The sequence below is a fragment of the Bos javanicus genome, chromosome 5, assembly GCF_032452875.1.
Source record: "Bos javanicus breed banteng chromosome 5, ARS-OSU_banteng_1.0, whole genome shotgun sequence".
Lineage (NCBI taxonomy): Eukaryota > Metazoa > Chordata > Mammalia > Artiodactyla > Bovidae > Bos > Bos javanicus.
This window is the reverse complement of record NC_083872.1, coordinates 107,953,381-107,975,878: the sequence shown is the minus strand read 5'-3', so window position 1 is coordinate 107,975,878 and position 22,498 is coordinate 107,953,381. Positions and strand designations below refer to the sequence as shown.

The window sequence follows — 22,498 nt, the reverse complement described above, 5'->3', positions numbered from 1 at the left end:
CTTCCTGGCAGTCCAGAGATCAAGACTCTGCACTCCCAATGAAGCGGGTATGGGTTCAATCCCTGGTCAGAGAATTAGATCCCACATGCCATGCCATGGGGTGTGGGCTAAAATAAGTGGGGTTTTTTAAGATAAAATAAATAACAACAATAATATAAATAAATAAAAAATAAAGAAAAGTGGATGCCTACTAATTACCCACTAATTAGAAAAAGATTTTCTTGGAATTAAATTCTTTTTTTTTTTTTAAAGGAATAGACTTTATTAATCTAGCTCTCAAACATTAGAGGCTAAAATTCAGCTGAACTCTAACAATCTATTTACAGAGTGCTGTCAACAGACCAGGCGGGGCTGGGCCGCTCTTCACTGTGCGCTCTTCACCGCACAAAGGACGTTTACATACACCTGACCAAACCCTCAGCGACAGGATACCAGGTGGGAGGGCACCAGGTCAACAGAGAGACGGACAGACAGACACAGACAAAAGCGGGCCCGAGGGCCTGGCTCAGTGCTTTTTACCTAAGACCTTATTTTAGGGGCTACTATGCAATGGAGAAGGCAATGCCACCCCACTCCAGTACTCTTGCCTGGAGAATCCCATGGATGGAGGAGCCTGGTGGGCTGCAGTCCATGGGGTCACTGAGGGTCGGACACGACTGAGCGACTTCACTTTCACTTTTCACTTTCATGCACTGGAGAAGGAAATGGCAACCCACTCCAGTGTTCTTGCCTGGAGAATCCCAGGGATGGTGGAGCCTGGTGGGCTGCCATCTATGGGATCGCACAGAGTCAGACACGACTGAAGCGACTTAGCAGTAGCAGCAGCACGCAATATAATGAACAATGTCCAGGACAGTAGGTTTACAATAAATGCAGAATGTTTTCATAGGACTGTTTCCTATAACAAGTTTGGATTGGAGTTAAGATCGTTATATCAAAGTGAAGTGGTTATGGCATCAGACTGGTCTTTGATGAAGTTGTTGTTTAGTCGCTAAGTCATGTCCACGTGCTTCTCAAATCTTCCAACCAGAGGACTTCCCTGGTGGTTCAGTGGCTAAGTCTCTGTGCTACCAATGCAGGGTGCCCAGGTTTGAACCCTGGTCAGGGAACTAGATCCCATGTGCCACAGCTAAGACCCAATGCAGCCAAAAAGACAAAAAAAAAAAAAAAGCTTCCACCCAGAAGTAGCGCCTCTATTCACATTTTTCTAGCTAAGGTAAGTCATAGGATAATGCCTACCTGCTGAGAATGTGAGCAAGTATGGTCCCCCCTGCGCCTTGGAGGAAAGCCAGAATATTCATGGACAGACTGATGGTGAATATCCCCAGATCAAGCTTCCCCTCCATTCAGAGGCAGTCACTGCCATGAACTAGGGGCATATCTAGATCCTATTTATGTTTTTATTACAAATAAGCATTTATAAATAGTATAGCATCACTTTATGTATTTTACAAAACACTGGTTGAAGATATCACACCTTTATGTAGCCCTACAATTTTAAAAATCAACATTTTGCTTTCAGGATTTATTTCTGCTGAATCATATAGATCTGGCTTATTTATTTAATCTGCTGCATTGAATTCCATGTTATCACAGACTGGGATTTATTTATTCACTCCCTACACAGGAACACACTGTTTATAACTTTCTATAATTACTGGTAGGGTGTATTGCAAACATACTTGGGAGCATCCCCTGGCAGTCTTTCTCAGTTGGGTTTAACATGACAAATGTCAAAATGCAATCGCTATGTGTAATGAGTTAAGTTCTCTCTTAAGCATCCTGAATATTCACTGGAGGAACTGACGCTCAGGCTGAAGCTCCAATACTTTGGCTAACCGATGCGAAGAGCCGACTCACCGGAAAAGATCCTGATGCTGGGAAAGACTGAAGGCAGGAGAAGGGAACGACAGAGGATGAAATGGTTGGATGGCATCACTGATTCAATGGACACGAGTTTGAGCAAGTTCCAGGAGTTGGTGAATGACAGGGAAACCTGGCGTGCTACAGTCCATGGTTTCAAAAAGAGTCCATACGATTCTCACAACTGAACGACAGCAGCTAAGTATCTAGAATGATATCAGATCAGTATAATACTTGGGAGAGTTGAGAAAAGTCACTTAAATAACTGTCTGTGCTCACCATGGCTCACAGGAAGAACCCAGTTTGGATTTCAACAGTTGCTAATAAAGGGAGGAGCAGCCAGGAAACACCTGAGGCAAAATTTAAGCATCCAGAGAAGCTCATCAGGATTAGGAGACTGAATAAAAAAACAAATGAACAAACAAGGAGACCAACCACCTGAGATTAAGGGACTGCAAGCCTTGCTCACACCCTGATCTTGTCAGACTCCACATTTGAAGTGTTATATCACCCTTCATCAAATCCTCTGGGGTTGAGACACAAAGCATGATACTGTCTATGTTCCATACATGCTGCTGCAAATGGCATTATTTCATTCTTTGTAGGGCTGAGTAATATTCCATTGTATGTAAGCACCACATCTTCTTTATCCACTCACCTGTAGATGACAGGTTGCTTCCATATCTTGGCTACTGTAACTAGTGCTACTATGAACACTCGGGTCCAAATTATAGTTGCTGTCTGGATTGATGCCCAGGAGTGGGATGACTGGATCCTACGCCAACACTTGCTATTGTCAGACATCCTACTTTGGGCCAATCTCATGAGTGGGAAACAGCATCTCATTGTTTTTAGTGAGCATTTTTTAATAATTAGCAGTCGCATTTCTTTCTTTGTGCATCACTGTTCAAGGTCTTTGCCCATTTCTCTTTTGAGTGGTTTATGTTTTTCCTGTGGATTTGTAGTATTTGTTGTACATTTTGAATCTAATGATTCATCTGTTACTAAGTGGCATCTTGAGGCAATTCTAGTACATTCTCTGCCTACACATAACCCACCACCACTAAAGTAATTTATTTCATTTTTTTAAGTCATCTTCATCTCTAACATTTTATGTATCCATGTCATGACTTGATACAGATACATATATACACCCAAAGCTAAGTTATTTTAAACCAAGTTGCAGTTTTACTAAATACACAAATGCATTTTATATATATTCCTTCTATCCCTAAGCAACCTCTTTCCTCAACAGAGGACATATTCTAGATTTGCCTAAATTACAAAGAACTTTGGAATGGCCAGATCTGGACATGGCTGTGTTTGTTACAGTTATTGTTACCTGAAGATCAGCCAGTCCAAATTCCCTCTTCACAGAGGCTTTCTCTGCCCTACTGGACAACAGAACTGCTTAAAATGAGCTGCTGCTGCTGCTAAGTTGCCTCAGTCATGTCCGACTCTGTGCGACCCCATAGACGGCAGCCCACCTGGCTCCCCCTTCCCTGGGATTCTCTAGGCAAGAACACTGGAGTGGGTTGCCATTTCCTTCTCCAATGCATGAAAGTGAAAAGTGAAAGTGAAGTCGCTCAGTCGTGTCCGACCCTCAGTGACCCCATGGACTGCAGCTTACCAGGCTCCTCCATCCATGGGACTTTCCAGGCAAGAGTACTGGAGTGACAGTCCTTTAAATGAAACTTGATTTGTGGTTACTCTCTAACAGACCAACAGAGCAGTCAACAGTGCCCTGTGCTCATGCATTGGCAATAGTATATTGCAAAGGGAACATTAGCTTAAAAGACATTTTAGAACAAATAATAGTGTGGTAAAACTATAGAGAGTGAAAAAGCTGGCTTGAAACTCAACATTGAAAAAAGATCATGGTCCCATAACTTCATGGCAAATAGATGGGAAACCATGGAAATAGGGACATATTTTATTTTATTGGGCTCCAAAGTACTGCAGACAGTGACTGCAGCCATGAAATTAAAAGATGATTGCTCCTTGAAAGAAAAGTTATGACAAACCTAGACAGTGTATTATAAAGCAGAGACATCTCTTTGCCAACAATGGTCTATACAGTCAAAGCTATGAGTTTTCCAGTAGTCGGGTATGGATATCAGAGTTGGACCATAAGGAAGGCTGAGTGCCAAAGAATTTATGCTTTTTAATCGTGGGGCTGGAAAAGACTCTTGAGAGTCCTTTGGACTGCAAGGAGATTAAACCAGTCAATCCTAAAGGATATAAACCCTGAATATTCATTGGAAGTACTGATGCTGAAGCTGAAGCTCCAATACTTTGTCCACCTGATGTGAACAGCCAACTCACTGGAAAAGACCTTGATGCTGGGAAGATTGAAAGCAAAAGAAGGGGGCGGCAAAAGATGAGATAGTTAAGATAGCATCACTGACTTAATGGTCACAGCTTTGAGCAAACTGCAGGAGATAGTGGAAGACAGAGGAAGCGAGCATGCCGCAGTCCATGGGGTTGCAAAGACTCGGACACGACTTAGTGACTGAACAACAACAACAAAATTATAGGATTAAGGAGAGTTTCAATTTTTCCTAAAACATCGTCATTATTAAAGTTGACTCTGTGCAGTCATATGTTAGGATTATGACGTTTTTACGGCATTTTTTGTCCTTTTCTCTAGTCTCCAAATATCCTGTAATAGACCTGTGTGTGTCAGTCACTCAGTCCTGTCTGACTCTGCGACCCCATGGACTGTAGCTCACCAGGCTCCTCTGTCCATGGGATTCTCCAGACAAGAATACTGGAGTGGGTTGCCATTCCATTCTCCAGGGTTCCTTCCCAACCCAGGGATCAAACCCAGATCTCCTGCATCGAAAGCAGATTCTTTAGTGTCTGAGCCTACAGCGTGGATACAGTAGACCTACATACTATAATATTAATTATTAAAAAATCATAATGAGAAACAAAACCAAAATGTGACCCACTGTGATTACAAGGATTCTTGGTTTCTCAAGTAGGTATTCACCTCAAGAGGAGGGAGAAATCAAAGGCAGAAAAGTCTAAGGGCCTTTCCCATTTGTACGTTTTTCAAAGTCAATTTGAAAGTGCTAGAAACCTGCAGGCTCACCCAGGATGGGGGCGGAAGTGGGCACATGCTATAACAGAAAGCGCGGAGAAAAAGCGCTGTGATGGAGGAGGGGGATCAGAACGGAGCGAGGGGGTCAGGCTCAGGGGGTCCGGGAGGAGTCTTTACCCCTGCCCGAGCAGGGCAGCAGGTACAGGGAAAGAGGGCCAGGAACCAACCCCCGCCTGTCCCACCTTCTTCGCTGTGACTGACCCAGGGCCATCCTCCTGGGGGACACCCTTAGGACATGGCATTTTGGGGTAAGAATACTTTGTTCTTATGTTGTATCTAAAGTCTAATGATGCTATTCCTCCCTAAGTCTTTTTTTAAGATTTTTCTTTAGCGGACCATTACAGTCTTTGTTGAATTTGTTACGATACTGTTTTATGTCTGGTTCTTTGCCCTGAGCATGTGGGAACTTAGCTCCCCAACCAGGGACAGAACCTGCACCCCCCTGCATTGAAAGGCAAAGTCTTAACCACTGGACTGCCAGGGAAGTCCCCTCATTAAATTTCTTTGTGCCACACTGGGTTAAAAGGGCACCATGTCATCTAGAAAGATGCATTTTGACAGGTGGAAACTTAAAGCCAAACGAGGAAGGCTTTTTTCCTACCCCAATGCCCTCGGCTTCGGGAGGGGAGGGGTGACACCACCAGATATTGTTAACAAAGAAACTGGCCTCAGGCTGGTGTCCCTCACTCAGCTGCTCAGCCTCCCAAGATTCCACTGACCCCAGCGACAGACGTGATGACCTGTGTTCTCTCTCTCACACACCCCTAAGGCTGCACTGGGTGATCTTTCTTTCCCCTGAAATACACTGTCTTCCTTTAAACCACAGCTCACCAGCACACACACCCCACGTTGTAACATGTGAGAGGAAGTGTGTACAGTAACAGGCCTTACTTGCCACCCCACCTCCAGTTCCTAATCCCAGGGACCACAAATATGGTGGCAGTTTTCAATGAAGAGTTAAGGCCTCCAAAGCAATTCTAATTTGCAGTGACCTCTGCTTCGCTCTTAGAAATCCCCTGCTTTGGGAAAAGGCTGATTACACTGGTGGGGTAGCTCATATGAGCTCCATGTTACCTCTGTGGCTACTGAGACTCAGACTGAATTCCCCAGAGTCTGGAATGGTATATGGTGAGATTTTTAATATGAGCTTCAGAACTGGTTCTTTTTACATGTATCTCCGTGATTGCCAGCGGTGGGAGGGTGAGTGCGCACCCCCTAGAGGGATATTTGTGTGTGTGTGTGTGTGTGTGTGTGTGTGTGTAAGGGGAATGCTGAAATCATATTCAATACAATAATTTAATGAGTGCTTGGAAAACAAACCCTACTGACTTCCTTTGCAAACTGTAGAAAATAAAGTCTGATAGAACCCTTCTTGGCTCTCGGGGACGTGCAAAGACATCTTCCTTACTATGGAGGGCATCCAGAGCAGAGACAGTGAGGTGTTCGTGGTTTGTTTATCAGATGAGGGGGTAGCTGCCGTCTCCACTGGCCACGTGGTCCTGCTCTGGCTCACTCACACTTTGTATTTCACAGCATCTTGCAATGGAATTGTTCTCAGTATTGTGTCATCTGGAACTATTGCCTACCAATAGCCATTATTTTTCTCCTACATCTAATGCCACCATCTATGGTCTGAATGTCTGTGTCCCCTACCAGACTCACAGGCTGAAATCACTGTAACCCCCAAAGCGGGTACCAGTAGGTGGAGTCTTGGCAGGTGATTAGTGCATGAAGATGGAGGCCTGCTGGGTGGGATCAGTGCTCTTATAAAACAACACTGAGCCTTCCCTGGTGATCCAGTGGTTAAGAATCTGCCTTGTGAGGCAGGGGACAGAGGTTCGATTCCTGGTCTGGGAACTAGATCCCAAATACCTCGGAGCAACTAGAGAGCCTGCACACCAGTGAAAGGTCCTGCACGATGCAACAAAGATCCTGAGTGTGGCAACTAAGACCCAACACAGCCAGAAATAAACCAAAAAAGCACACAGGCCCCTGGCCCTTCCACCACGTGAGGTTACGAAGCAAGGTCTCTGCACCCTGGAAGTCCACCCTCACCCGACCACTCTGGTGCCCTGATCTCAGACCTGCAGCCGCCAGAACACAGAGCAACAAATTTCCGTTGTTCATAAGCTACCCGGTCTGTGGTATTTTCTTACAGCAGCCGGAACGGACTCAGACAAAACAGACTCAGGAAAAAGGTACTGGTGGTATAAAAACAGAAAGAATACAAGGTTTTACATATAGTATGTTCTCAATTTTATGAAAAAAAATTTTTTTACTAATTTATAAGTTAGTATGAGAAGCAGTGTGCTGTAGTTGGAGAAAGCACGGGCCTGCAGTCAGAAGGTCTCTGCTGCTTACCAGCTGCATAAACTCTCTGCTCCCCTGTTGTCTTATCTGCAACATGGGCAGTGTGGGGAAAGAGCTACATTTATTTCAGGAAAGTTGAATTAAATCAGAACTAATTTAAGTAAAACACTTTGAGGATAGAAAGCACTCAGTAACTGATCTTGTTATTATTCTGAGGAGGGACTAGACAGAGCCAGATTCATGAGCATACAACTGGGGCCACACAACGCCTGGTACCTGGCAAGCGTTCTGAACTTGGTTTAAAGCTGGGCTGCGGCCATCTTAAAATGCATAATAATGTTTTAACAAGGGGCTCCACATTTTCACATTAGGACTTGCAAATTACATCACTGGTTCTGAGAAAATACATACACACACACACACACGCGCGGAAAAGACTGAAAAGGAATACATCAAAATCTTAACAGTTTATCTTTGGGTTATTTTAAAGGTGATTTCTATTTCATTACTTATTCTTCTGTAGAGTCTACATTTTCCATTTTGAATATATATTACTTTGTTTCCGAGGGAAAAAAAGTGAACACATGTTCTTTTATAAAACAGTTCTCCCCATTTTGCAGATGAGTGAAACCAAGGTAGCAGATAGATAGGAAATGACTCACACCAGAGCACATTAAGACAAGGATGGGGGAAGCGCACCCCTTCTGGTCCTGCTCCCCTCACAATGGTCTGAGTTACCCAGCGTTTCCAGCACGAATGTCTCTGGGCGTCTGACCTGGTCTGGGGAACCAGCTCCACACTCTGCAGAGGGAGCCCCAGATCCCTGGCCTGTGAGCATGAGCACAGGCTGACTGCTTTCAGAGCTTTGAAAGCAGATGCCACAGTTTTGCTCCCAGAGGGCTCCCAGCCGAGTTGTGCATGAGGTGGCTGTGCACACTCTAGATGCTGTGAGAAGAGCAGGTAGGACCTGGTTGAGCAACTGAGGGGCTTCCCTGGGGGTCCAGTGGCTAAAACTCTGTGCTCCCAATGCAGGGGCCCCAGGTTCCAGCCCTGGGTAGGGAACTAGATCCCACATGTCACATGCCACAGTGAATATGGAGATCCCGCATGCCACAACCAAGACCAGTGCAGCCAAATAAATAATTTTAAAAAAATGAAAAAGAGCAACTGAGAGCACTGAGCAGTCTTTTCAGTCAGGTTCTTCACACAGAAAATATAAAGGCTCCTCTGAACCTCCCTCCCCACCCCGAAGGTGTCCAGAGGTGAGCAGTATGAAGGAGCAGGGGGTGTGAACACAAGGGATAATCCCACTGTGTTCCCCACAGTTCACAGTATTAAACATCTCTAACAAAATCCCACCAAGATGGTTTCTTTATTTCACGCTCACAAAAGCCCAGCCTCCCCTGTGCTCTGATTTTCCCTCCTGCACTTTCTCTTCCCCTCCTGTGTCTCTTGGCAAGCATCCAAATCAGAATTTTTGGTGCTCTTCCCCACCCCGGCCCCAAGAATGCCTCTTGAAGGTCCTCACAGTTCATTCCTACTTCACCCAACCCTTCCTCCTCCAAGAACCAAGCCTGCTCTCAACAGCCCCCTGAATCTCCACAGACTAGCAATCTTTACGAACCATTAGAACTCATCTCCCAAAAAAAAAAAAAAAAGAACTCATCTCTGGTAGAATTTTCTAGGCTCAGACTCGAGGCTCTGGGCTGAGATCAAGAGAATAAAGGAAAGACTCGGGGGAGCTCAACAGCCAGGCTCACGCTGGTGAGAGTCACATGAAAATTAACATTAGCTCCATTATGGAGTCCTTCTCACACCATCCAGGCAGGTAGTTGGCTTTACACCCATGATCTGACTTAGTTTAATCCTCACCATGATCTTGATAAATTAGGTACTAAGGCCCCCCTTCTTACCAGATGAAAGAGGCAAAGTAACATGTTCAAAACACAGGTAGTCAAAACCCACAGAACATGCAACACCAACGCGGAACCCAATTTCACACCTCAGACGTTGGTGATCATGACATGTGACATAGGTTCATCGTTTGTAAAAAATGCACCCCAACAGCAGGGATGTGACAATGGGGTAGACTGTGCTGTGTGTGTGTGTGTGGGCGAGGGGCGGGGAGGTCTATGGGGACTCTCCACACTGTGCACTCAATTATGCTGTGAACCTAAAGATGCTCTAAAAAACAAAGTCTATTAAACACAGACAGACACAACTAGTAAGGTCCAGGAGTTAAAAGTAGGTCTGTCTCCTGCTGTATAGCACACGGAACTCTGCTCAACGGTATGTGGCAGCCTGGATGGGAGGGGAGTTGGGGGAGAATGGATACCTGTATATGTATGGCTGAGTCCCTTCACTATTCATCTGAAACCATCATGGCATTGTTTGCTAATCAGTTATACCTCATTACAAAATAAAAAGTTTAAAAAAGAAAAGCAACAAAAGAAAACTAGGTCTGTCTCCTTAGGTGATGGTGAGATACTGTCTTCAAAAACTCGTTGAGCTACATTGCACAGGCAGAAATAATGACAGTGTGTGTGCGTGTGACATCCTATTATAGATCACATTGGTATGTCTGTGTGCATGTTAAGTAGTCACCACGGAGAAAAGAGAAAGAACTGGAAAAGAGAAATCTTAAACTGAGTCCTGCCTCCATCAGGAAAGTAGAGTGATCCTGGGTTGGTCACTCTGATTTTGATTTCTCCATCTGTAAATTGCAACTGGGTCGTTGGGAGGCTCAAGTGAAATAAAGTGTGTACAGAGTACTTTGAAATCATAAGCAACTCTCCCCATATTGGTGCCCCCGACATACACACCCATATATACCCACGCACACTCACATGTTCACATCCATGTGATTGAGGGTAACCAGGAACCTCTGCTTCCACCTTCCCCACTGAGCTGCTGGCCACCTGTAACACGGAGTGGCTGGACTGGCACTTCCACCTCAGTCTGTGAGCTCTGACCTCCAATCTACTCACAACCCGAAGTAGTACCGTTTGAGCCCCCGCCCCTGCCCTTCCCGCTGGTCTCGGGGCCCTGTGCGCAGCCTTTGCACCCTCACCCCTGCTCCCTTGTGGCACCTGCTGGCCTCACCCTCCCCACACCCTACCCAAGTCCTGGTATGACAGTAACATGCAGATGTCACTGTCTGGGGACACTGTCAGCAACGAGGCCCTGTGGACCAGTATCCCACCTGCTGCTGGGGTAAGCAGTCATAATTTTGACTGTGCTTTTACAATCGCCTTCTTCCCCTTATCTCTCTCTCTCTTTTTTTGTCCTATTGTGTCATTTCAAGACTTGAAAAACCCCACGTGATCCTGTGTGACTTGTGATTACACAGCCCCAACATACCCAGAGGTGCTTAGAGGCGTATAAACCACGCTACCTGCCTGGAATTCGAGTGGTTCCCAGGAGGCACCTTAGGGATAACTTGAGAAACAGACGGTGGGTCAGCAGGGACAGGAGTGATGTGATCCTAGGGTCCCACCAGCTTCCCTTTAAGCTGCTTGACAGTAATGTCTCTATAAGGTTTCATTTAAGAAAAGATCCCCTTGGTCTGAAGAGTCTGAAGTCTCTCTCTCCTATGACTAAGAAGAGATGAGCTATTCTCACCCCTGAGCCACCAAAAGAGTGCCAGGAGCCTTTCATCACAGAGGTGAGAGGTGTTTTGTGCCAGTGCAAGGAGAACCAGGTATTAATCATTCACGGAGCTCTGAGTCACAGTTAAAATCCCCGTACTCTGAATGCAAAAGAACAAAGGGGAATTTTACTGACCACAACCAAGAGCATCCCCAGGCCTCCTGGGGCATTCCTGCGAGACCTGCGTGCCCTGGGTTCCTACTCATGTCAAATCAGCCTTCACCTAATGAACATCCATTGTGAGATGCGTGTCCAGGATGGGAATGTTCAATAGTAGTGGCCACTGCTCAGTAATGCTTTGAATATGTGAATTTTGCTTCAGAAGCTCCTGGCTGTTGTGCAATATGGTAGTTACCAGCTACTTAAATGTAAGTGCATTAAAATTAAACAAAATTTAAAATTCAGACTCTCAGTCACACCAGTCACATTTCATGTATATTTCATATTTCGAGTCATATTTCAGTCCCTACATGTGGCTAATGGCTGCTTTCACCAAACTCTGAAGGTGGAAATGCTCTGTTGGATGGTGCCAGAGCAACCCGACCTCATTCTTAATGACCCCTTTGGCCAGCTGGGCTCCTCATCAGTCCCTGCGCTGGTGTGTGCCTGCTCAATTGTTCAGTTGTGTCCAACTCCTTGTGACCCCATGGACTGTAGCCCACCAGGTTTGCCTGTCCATGGGATTCTCCAGGCAAGAATACTGGAGTGGGTTGCCATTTCCTTCTCCAGGGGGATCTTCCCAACCCAGAGATTGAAACTAGGTCTCTTATATCTCCAGCATTTGGCAGGCAGATTCTTTACCACTGAGCCACTGGGGAAGCCCTTAGAGATTCTTAACTTCTACTAAAATTCAGACTTGGATCTGAGATCATATACTGTTACACAGGAAGTGTTCGATATAAACACACTTTAGAAACAGAATTTAAGAGCTTTAGGGATGTTGCTGCTGCTGCTAAGTCACTTCAGTCGTGTCCGACTCTGTGCGACCCCATAGACAGCAGCCCACTAGGCTCCTCTGTCCCTGGGATTCTCCAGGCAAGAATACTGGAGTGGGTTGCCATTTCCTTCTCCAATGCATGAAAGTGAAAAGTGAAAGTGAAATCGCTCAGTCGTGCCTGACTCTCAGTGACCCCATGGACTGCAGCCCACCAGGCTCCTCCGTCCATGGGATTTTCCAGGCAAGAGTACTGGAGTGGGTCGCCGTTGCCTTAGAGATATTAGGAATCCTCTTTTGTGACAGCATTACTTTTCACGAAGGAGAATGTAAGATCCAGAGAGGTTCAGTGATGTGCCTGAGAACACACAGTGACTCAGCACACACGATCCCAGGTCACCCAGTTTTCACCCAGGGTTTGTCTCACCAACTCAGCATTAAGGGGTCTCCTCACTGCAGGACCCAATAGCTCTCTGTGCTTCCTACATGGCAAGATAGCCCTAGGGTCTCATTGTGGGCCTCCTACTCCATGACCACTTTCTGAGTTGCTCTGAGTGTTTACTTACATATAAGTTCAAGCACATTAAAAAAAAAAAATACACACTTTCCAAGAGACAGTTTCCCTAAAAATGTCCCATGGGCTTCCCACTGCAGAAGTCACCCTGGCAGTAAAGAGAAACAGACTGAACAGCCTCCGTGTAGGTACAGTTTCAGTATTACAAGCAAAGGTCAGAAGCACTCTTCACTATAACTTAACTTGCCATGCGTGTCTCACAAGGGCATGTATTTTTATTTGATATCATATTATCTTTCCAGGGCTTCCCCAGTGACTCAAATGGTAAAAAAAAAAAAAATTTGCCTGCAATGCGGGAGATCCAGGTTCAATCCCTGGGTGGGGAGGATCTCCTGGAGAAGGGAACAGTTATCCACTCCGGTATTCTTGCCTGGAGAATTTCATGGACAGAGGAGCCTGGTGGGCTACAGTCCATGGGGTCGGGAAGAGTCAGACATGACTGAGGGACTAGCACTTTCACATCTTTGCAGTAGGGGCTCAGCTGTCACTTCTCCAGTGGGACTAAGACTTGAAAGACCTGGTCTGGCATAAAAAACAAACTTAGAGTAACCAAGGGGGATGGCCGGTGGGGGGGAAGGAGAGATAAATGAGGAGTTTAGATTTAATATATACAGGCTACTATATAAAAATAGATAAACAATAAGGACCTACTGTTTAGCACAGGGAACTATATTCAACATCTTGTAATGACCTATAATGGGAAAGAATCTGAAATAGAATACATGCGTTCGATATCTTGTGATAACTCATAATGGAAAAGAATCTGAAAAGGAACGGATATACGTATAGTATAACTGAATCACTTTCCTGTACCCCTGAAGCTAACACAACACTGTAAATTAGTTATGTTTCAATATTCTTAAGGTTATAGAAAATAAATAAATTTTTCTTAAAAAAAAAAAAAAAGACATGGTCTGGGAACTTGGACCTAGCTGTGATAGTGAAGACTCTAGATCCTCTTTCTGTTTAGAAACAGAAGTCAGCAGATTATACAACCCGAGGGACCCAATCAGGTCCACTCTCTGTTTTTGTAAATAAAGTTTTATTGGAACATGGCAATAGTTCTTCATTTACATATTGTCTATGGCTGCTTTCAGGCTGCAATAGCAGAGCTGAGACAGATGTACTAGATGTAACAGAAACTGGAGGGCCTATAAGGGTAAAAAATATTTGTTCTCTGTCCCTTCTATCACTTTACAGAAAAAGTTTGCTGAGCCCTGGTCCAGTCAGAAGAGATAAACCATCTCCCAAATCCTGCTTGCTATTTACTTCCAAACGATGCTTATGAGGTGGGGAAAGTCCAAATCCAAGAAGATCTTGCCAAACCGAAACCATTATTGTAGCCAATTACAGCTGTTTCCTTTTAAAACCAATGTGCTTTTAATAGGGGTTTGGAGGGAAAATATCTTCAGGTGCTTTTCTCTTTTGCATTTTTTTGTTCTGATTTCCCCTCTATTTAGCCAGTTGTGTCATATTGTCTAAAGGATGACTGAGGTTGTTACAAACAGAACTGCAAGGAAAAAAGTAATAATTGATATTTTGCTTCTTACATTCAAAATAAGGTTTTCCATTGAGACTATATTTTTGATAGCCAGGTTTTGTTGAGAATAAGGATTTTTAAAAAATATTAATTTATTTGGCTGCATTGGGTCTTTCTAGGTCGGGGTAGTAGTAAAGAATCTGCCTGCCAATATAGGAGCCCCAGGAGATACGGTTTCAGTCCCTGGGTGGGGAAGATCCCTGGGAGGAGGGAGTGGCAACCCACTCCAGAATTCTTGCCTGGAAAATTCCATGGACAGAGGAGCCTGGCGGGCTACAGTCCATGGGGTCGAAAAGAGTCGGACATGACTGACTGAACACACGTACAACATTAGGGCTTAGTTGTGGCATTCGGGCTCAGTGGTTGCCCCATGGCATATGGAATTTAGTTCCCTGACCAGAGATGGAACCCATGTCCCCCAAGAATGAGAATCGTCTAAATGTCTTTATTTCCTTTTTGAATTATTATCAAGGTGTTCCACATAAGGCAAGTCCCAATCAAACAGAAAGAGAAAGAAGAGAAAGCCCACCTTCTCTGACCCAAAGTTATGTGGGTTATGGGAAGAAGGGAAGCAGAGAAAGAGAAGGCAGATGTTCAGATGTGAGTCCCAATTTCCCCTCTCTGAGCTGAAATCATGGGTGGGAGCACGACTCTGAATCCAGATCTCCTGGGTTCAAATCTTGGTTCGACCCTGGGCAGCATAACCTCTTTGTGCTTCTGTTTCCTTGTATGTGAAACGGCTTGTGGTATCACCTGCCTTGCTGCTGCTGCTACTGCTGCTAAGTCGCTTCAGTCATGTCTGACTCTGTGCGACCCATAGACGGCAGCCCACCAGGCTCCTCCGTCCATGGGATTCTCCAGGCAAGAACACTGGAGTGGGCTGCCATTTCCTCCTCCAATGCATGAAAGTGAAAAGTCAAAGTGAAGTCGTTCAGTCGTGTCCGACTCCTAGTGACCCCATGGACTGCAGCCTACCAGGCTCCTCTGTCCATGGGATTTTCCAGGCAAGAGTACTGGAGTAGGGTGCCATTGCCTTCTCCGATCACCTGCCCTGAAGAACTGTAATGAGAACCGAGTGACTGCGTGAGTGCTAAAGTGCTTAGAATAGTGTTGGTCACTTAGTGGCATTGTAGTGGAGATGTGGGGGGTGGGTGTTGCTGTAGATTTTGGAAGGAAGGCTCAGCAGATGGTGGACTCTGTCTCTCACTCTCACTTTGGGGTCTGGAAGGAAGTCACCCTAAACTGCCCCCGCACCAACCTGGAGCAGTTCTGTCAAAGCAAATTCTTCACCAGAAGTGGGGATGGGCCTGGCCTTCATCAGAAACTCAGGACCAAGAGCCAGGTGTCTGGTAGGAGGGTTTCCAGAGGGAACCATCTTGGCGGGTGGGGAGAGGGGTGAGGAGACCACTGATCTGAGACTACCCGGAGAGGAGCTCCTGGGAGTCATAGCAAGTCTCAGGTGGTCCAGTCACCACCAGAGTCCAGATGGGGAGAGTGAACAAGGGAGCCCCTGGGGTCCTTAAGAGCAAAGAGAGAAGGACCAGGAGGTACTCTGGCCACAGACACCAGCCACCAAGGCTGTTCAGCAGGAGCCAGGAGCAGAGTCGGGCTCTGCCTAGCAGCTCCAGCGTAGAAACTAGCAGAGATGGACAGGCCATCACCCCTCTGCCAACAAGCATACAGAAACCACACCCCTCTCCTGTGGGGGACGGGAGTGGAAACTGGAAAGACTGTGCATTCTCTTTTTTAAAATAGTTATTTATGTGGTTGTGCCAGGTCTCAGTTGTGGCAGGCAGACTCAATTGCAGCAGGTGGGATCTAGGTCCCTGACCAGGGATCGAACCAGAGCCCTTTGCATTGGGAACGCGGAGTCTTAGCTAGTGGACCACGAAGGAAGTCCCAAGACTGTGTATTCTATCTCGGCTGGACTGTTTGCTATTTAAATTAAATGCAAGTGTGTCTGTTAGATTAGGTGGAAATACAGCCCTCATCCCACAGTCCACCCTCCCTCACAGCACCTGTCCAGCAGGAAGGGGACTTATAAACACATTATATCACTTCATACAAGCAGAGAAATTGCCCTTTTACTGCTGTGTTTGAGGGCAGTGGGAGTACACTTGTGACTCTCCCCTTCTCCCCCAACCATTAAACTGGGTTATACATTTCACAGGGCCTCTCACGCCCACACACGCACAAGCTGGTGTCTAAAACCAGCTTTGGGAACAAACCAGAGGCGTTTCTGGCTCTAAGGTAAACAAGAGGAAGAAAATCTTTCCAAAAAAAGACTCATTCCTGGTAGCTTTATTTTAAAAACAGGGGAAATGCAACTCCTTGCATAAACAGAATTTAAAAGTACAACTTCTTCCTCCTCTCTTTGTAACTAATCAAGGGAGAAAATGACAACCGAACTGTCCATACAAATGTATTGTTCACACACTTAGTAGAGTAAGGCTTATGCTTCGGGCCTATTAGGTAAATGACAATTTTTTTAACTTTTCAGGGCAGAGGAAACTAAGGAAAGCGGAAATCCCTGAGCCTTAATCTTGGAAATAAGCTGGAGGCCCCCCGGCCTGGGTGACTGGGGACCATATTTGGCTCCACCAGCAGGAAGCCAGATGGTGTCTTCAGGCTGTTTCTCAATTTCCGGGATAAACCCACAGGATTTCTCTGCCAGGAGTAACACTCTTGCTAAAAGCAGGATGAGTGACCTCAGATAGCTCCTCTGGGGCATTGGAGCCACTGGGGTCAACGGTGCTGTCGCCACCGACTCAAAAGGCCACCTGCCAACGTGCCACATGCCACTGCCAGGAGCGTAAACACACACACACGTGTATGCACATGTATACTCCCCAGGGGCCGAGGCCAGCACAGCATCCCACATCAGACGGGTGGACAGCATGTCTGTCCCGCCACTGGGAGGTCTCTCCCACCCAGAGGAAACGGCAGAGACCAGACGGCAGGGCCTGGAGCCCACGCAGTCTGACCAGCGCCCGGCGGGTGAGAGCAGCAGGATGGAACCAGAAAGAGGGATCGTCGACCCTCAGGTAAGTCCTCCTGGGACAGAGGGGAGAGGCGCCGGGGGCAGAGGAGGATGCTGAGGAGCAAGGATGAACATTCTGGTACTGGATACTCTCCCCTCGCTCCAGTTTATCCCTTTTCTCCCCATCTCCCTGCCGGACTCTCCGCTTGTTCTGAAATGTGTGAGAAAGGGACTGTTTGAATCCCTCTTGGGCTCCGCTTCCTCGTGTCAGTCAAAGTTAATTATGCTGCTTTTACCAGAAGACAATTGCACATCCCTCCCAGCACTTTTCCCCAAACCCCATAGCTTCTGTGAGGGCTGCGGGCAGTTCCGCTCCAGAGAAGAGGAAAGAGAGGAGTTTGGGTTTAGGGAGGGGGCAGCTGGCCAGCTCTGCATAGCACAGGTTGGAAGAAACTGGAGCCGTTCCCCCATCTCCGGATAAAGCTCTCCAGTGAGGGACAGAGTGTCTTCTTCCAACAGTGCAAGATCAGGAGGAGGTGGATACCTGAGGCCCTTCCTAGGGGGGTGGGCGTGGGGGGCGTCAGTAAGTCCAGTCCAGTGCCGCGGGAGGAGGCAGAGGGGATCCCGACGAGGAGGGTCAGGTTGCTAGGACTTGTACTTTCTGACTGTTACTGAGCAGAGTCGGACAATAGAGGTTGGATGAGGACTTTTCAGCGTCCAACAACTGAAGGATGGAGGAGTCTGGAGATCAGGAATTTGTGATCATGGGATCTGTTCTTAGAGCAAAATCTTAAGCAGCACCCCAGTACGTGCTTCACATTGAAGCAGAGCTGTAGTGTATGTTGGGCCAGGTTGGGGGGCCTCTGCCTTGGTTCCTCCACTCCTGGGACAAAACCACGGAGGTCTTAGAATTGCCTGGAAAGCTGTGTCCAAACCGCTGATGTGGTAGCATCTCGTCTCTGTGTCTTCTTCCTTGTCATCCATCCAGATGTGGTCCCGTCTCGGGGGTGCTGGTCCCTCCGCCAGTAAGGCTCTTGCCCTCGACTGGTTCCCTGACACATGCAGGTCTCAGCTCAAATGTCACTGTGTTGGGGGGACCTTCCCTCCTCCCTCTCAGGAGGAACCTCCCCTGATTTGTCCTCGCGTGTGCGTGTTTAGACGCTCAGTCCTATCTGACTCTTTGCGACCCCGTGGACTGCGGCCTGGAAGGCTCCTCTGTCCATGGGATTCTCCAGGCAGAATACTGGAGTGGTTGCCATTCCCTTCTCCAGGGGATCTTCTAGACGCAGGGATTGAACCCGGGTCTCCTTGCATTGCAGGCAGATTCTTTACCATCTAAGCCACCAGGGAAGCAGTTACACTGCCTGTTTATTGCTTACTCAACCTAATCACTCTCATTAGGATGTGAAGTCCAGGCCAGCAGGACCTCCTGTTTATTCACTGCTGGATCCCTAGTGCCCAGGGCTGTACTGGGTACGCAGCCTGTGCTCAGAAAATACCTGTTAAATAGTCTACGGCCATACAACTCTGAACACGCCCCATCCCATCTGATCTCAGAAGCTAAGCAGGGTCGGGTTTGGTTAGTACTTGAATAGGAGAAAATACCTGTTAAATGAACCATGAGTTAGAGGGGATCAACTCTAAGGTCATAAAAGACTCAGGGCTCCAACCCAGATCTCTGACCCAGGGGTGTGCCCTCTTGTACTTCATCTGGTTCTTGCCTCCACTGGATCCTAAGTAGCTGAGGAAGCAGTACTGCTCATTTTCAGTCTCTGAAGAACGAATTTCTTATGTGCAACTGGGCTAAGCTATCCTAAATTACAGGCTAAGGACTCCGCACTTGGGAGAGAGGGGGATAGGGCTACAGGGGAGGCAGGGTCAGCCAGACCCTGACAAATGTCTCCGCCTCTTGCAGGTGACTGACACAGGGGTGCCCTTCTTTCCCTCTCTTAATACACTCTTTTATTCTGGAATCTTAGTCACACTTCCCTCTGGTCATCTTTGTTTATTTGGTTGGTCAGAAGGCTATCCATTAGTTTCCACAAATTCCTGACTGGCTTCTGGGTCACATTAAGTCTTGGATCTTTTAGGAAGCTGCAGTCATCTGAGGTGGCAGGCAGTGGTTAAGGACAGGTGGGGCCTCTGTCAACTGGTAGCAGGATTCCACCCTCTCCTCCCATGCGGCTACCGCATGGGATCTAGAGGAGCGATGTGTATAAAGACCACAGCATGTCATGTACTGAGTAAACATTTCTTTCTCTGTCTGAGGATGGTTTTCCGGGGGTAGTTAAGCTCTGTTGACTGTAGATCAGCGCCTTATCCATCCATCCAACTGGTGTCTTCTGATCAATGGCCATATACTGAGCTCCCTGCTTTCAAGGTATGGAAAATTCCTCTTATTTCATGAGGTCAGTATAGTGGATTCAATTTCTCCATGAGCTAAATGTTGCTCCAAGACTAATTCTTAAATGTGTAGATGTGTTATTTATTCCAAGAAGGACAGATAGAATGTGAATGACTTACTGTTTTCCAGCCTGATCCCTCCAGTCCAAATTATGATGACATAGTATTTAAACCAGGGCAACTTTTTTTTTTTTTTACCATTTTATTTACTTTTTATTTTTAAAATATTTATTCATGTATTTATTTGGCTGCATCGGGTCTTAGTTGTGGCACGTGGGATCTTTCACTGCAGCACGTGGACTTTAGGAGCTGTGGTGTGTGGTGTTAGTTGCCCCGTGGCATATGGGATCTGAGTTCCCCAGCCAGGTATTGAACCTGAGTGCCCTGCATTCAAGGTGGATTCTTAACCATTGGACCATCAGGGAAGTCCCAGGGAAGCTTTTTCTTCATATTTATTTATTATTTTTTTCTTAATATTTATTTTGGGCTGTGCTGGATGTGGGCTGCACGTTGCTGCGCGTGGGCTTTCCTGAGTTTCGGGGAGCAGGGGCTACTCTCTCGTTGCAGTGCTTGGGCTTCTCGTTGTGGGGGCTTCTCTTGTTGCGGAGCACGGGCTAGAGTGTGCAGGCTCAGTAGTTGTGGCGCATGGGCTGAGCATGTGGAACCTTCCTGGACCAGGGATCAAATCGGTATCCCTTGCGTTAGAAGGCGGATTCTTAACCACTGCACCACAAGGGAAGCCCCAGGGCAACTTCCTTGACCATATAAATATTGCTCTCCCCTTTATAATCCTGACCTTAGAGGCTTCACTTACGTTAAGCACCTAGATTAACACTTATTGACCAATATCCCATCACCAAAACAAACCAAACCAAAGGAAGGAAAATATTTATTGAGCCTCAACACTCAAATAAAGCACCAAAGAAACCATGATACCTGACTTTGGAAAGCTTATGATTAAGGGAAGGGAATACATACAGTCAACTATAATATAAAGAAACTGTTTAGTTAAAACAGTTGTTTCCCAAAGATGTGGTCCAATTACCACCAGCTGGTAGTAAAAGTATTAGCAACGGAGGACAATTTTCTTTTGTCATGGTTTTCATTATAGTTTTAGTGTGTGTTACAGAATATCTAACTAATCCATCAAACCTGTGATTTCAACATTTTTACTGCTTAAGATGAGGCTAAAGCAAGTGGCATGATACGCTTTAAGGCAGACCTTGCGACTGACGTAGGCACATCCTGAATGTTTCAGTCATCGTCTTAATTGTTGAGAAGTGTGATGGCTCGGGTGATATGAATCAGGGGGTGTGTGACTGTGCGTATTGATGGTTTCTTTTCACTAAAACCTGAAATCTTGAATAAAGTACAGCTGAAGTTTGGGAAATGCTGATCTAAAAATCATGAATTTAAGTGTCTGTAATCAGCAATGCAGGTGCTTTCCAAGGCCAGGACCGTGAGCCTGAGATGGGTGCAGTGGGCCAGCTGCGAGGGAAAGGGTGACCGGGTCCTCAAGGCAGACTGCCACTACCCAGGCATCACAGGAACTGCTCCCTCCCAGGCTCTGGACTTGATTGGTTTTCCATCTGCCCCAGCTCCCAGAGTCTGGATGCATGAACGGCTGAAGACCAGCCCTTTCTTCCCTTTGAACCAGTGATGCGTCCCCACCCAGAGTGTGGAGACCAAGATGCTCTCCCTTCTCCTTCCCAAACTGAGCTCTTCTCCAGCTTGCACATTCCCCTAAATGGATTCAGTCCTCAGCCCCCTTTTTTCCACCTGTGCTGGAGGTGGAAGGAGACAGGAGGATGATAGGAGACAGTCTCCTAACATGAAAATTGCTCAGTTGTGTCCGACTCCTTGTGATCCCCATGGACTACACAGTCCATGGAATTCTCCAGGCCAGAATACTGGAGTGTGTAGCCTATCCCTTCTCCAGTGGATCTTACCTACCCAGGAATCGAACTCGGGTCTCCTGCATTGCAGGCGGATTCTTTACCAACTTAGCTATCAGGGAAGCCCTCAAGACTGGTACATATCAAATGCAAACTCAGTATACAAGGAGTGTAGTACAGCAAGAGACAGAATGTAATGGGAGTGGAGGTAAAAGTGACTCATGAACAGGAGGGCTAGAAAGTGCTTGGCAAGTATCTTGCAATCGACATCCAGAAAACAATTTGGTCATACGTATCAAGAGGCTTAAAAATCAGCCAGTAATCCCACTTCTAGAATCAACCTAAGAAAATAACCAGACACATGTTCAGATGTGCAAGGATGTTCACTGAAATATTATTCATATAAAAAAAAATGGAGTAACCAACAATGAAGGAATGGTTAAATAAATTTTGAAAGTGAAAAGTCAAAGTGAAAGTTGCTCAGTGTCCAACTCTTTGCAACCCCATGGACTATACAGTCTGTGGACTTCTCCAGGGCAGAATACTGGAGTGGGTAGCCTTTCCCTTCTCCAGGGGATCTTTCCAACCCAGGGATCGAATCCAGGTCACCTGCATTGTGGGCAGATTCTTTACCAGCTGAGCCACAAGGGAAGCCCAAAATAAATTTTGACACTTCTGTTAATAGATATGGATGTTGAGGTTTGACAGAAAACAACAAAATTCTGTAAAACAATTATCCTTCAATTAAAAAATTAATAAATATAAAAAATTATATATCATGGAATTTTTTTTCAGTGTTTGGGAAGAATATTTCAACAAATACCAGCCTGAGTGTGACAGGGGTTTGGAGGGGAATGGATACGTGTATATCTATGGCTAAGTCCCTTTTCTGTCCACCTGAAACTATCCCAACATTGTTAATCAGCTATTCTCCAGTATGGGGCTTCTCAGGTGGCACTCAAGTGATAAAGAACGCAGGAGATGCAGGAGACATGGGTTCAGTCCCTGGGTTGGGAAGATCCCCTGGAGGAGGGAATGGCCACCCACTCCAGCATTCTTGCCTGGAGAATCCCATGGACAGAGGAGTCTGGTGGGCTACAGTCCAAAGAGTCGCAAAGAGTCGGAAACAAATAAAGTGACTTAATACGCATGCACTCCAATATAAAATAAAAAGTGTAAAGGAAGAATAGAAAAATGCTAACTATATTTTAAGTCAAAAAATTAATTTATAGAGAATGTTTATAC

The 22,498-nt window shown here is 46.2% G+C and overlaps 1 protein-coding gene across 2 annotated transcripts in view; it reads left to right on the top strand.

Moving 5' to 3' along the window:
- Positions 1–16,526: 16,526 nt before the first annotated feature.
- Positions 16,527–22,498, top strand: part of NINJ2 (ninjurin 2) — a 72,457-nt gene continuing 66,485 nt past the window's right edge. The window contains exon 1 of one of the 2 annotated variants that reach the window (XM_061418287.1): positions 16,527–17,019. In XM_061418287.1, coding sequence (XP_061274271.1) covers positions 16,873–17,019 — 147 coding nt within the window. In that variant the 5' untranslated portion in view covers positions 16,527–16,872. The remainder of the gene's footprint in view (positions 17,020–22,498) is intronic. The other variant, XM_061418285.1, reaches the window with a different exon arrangement.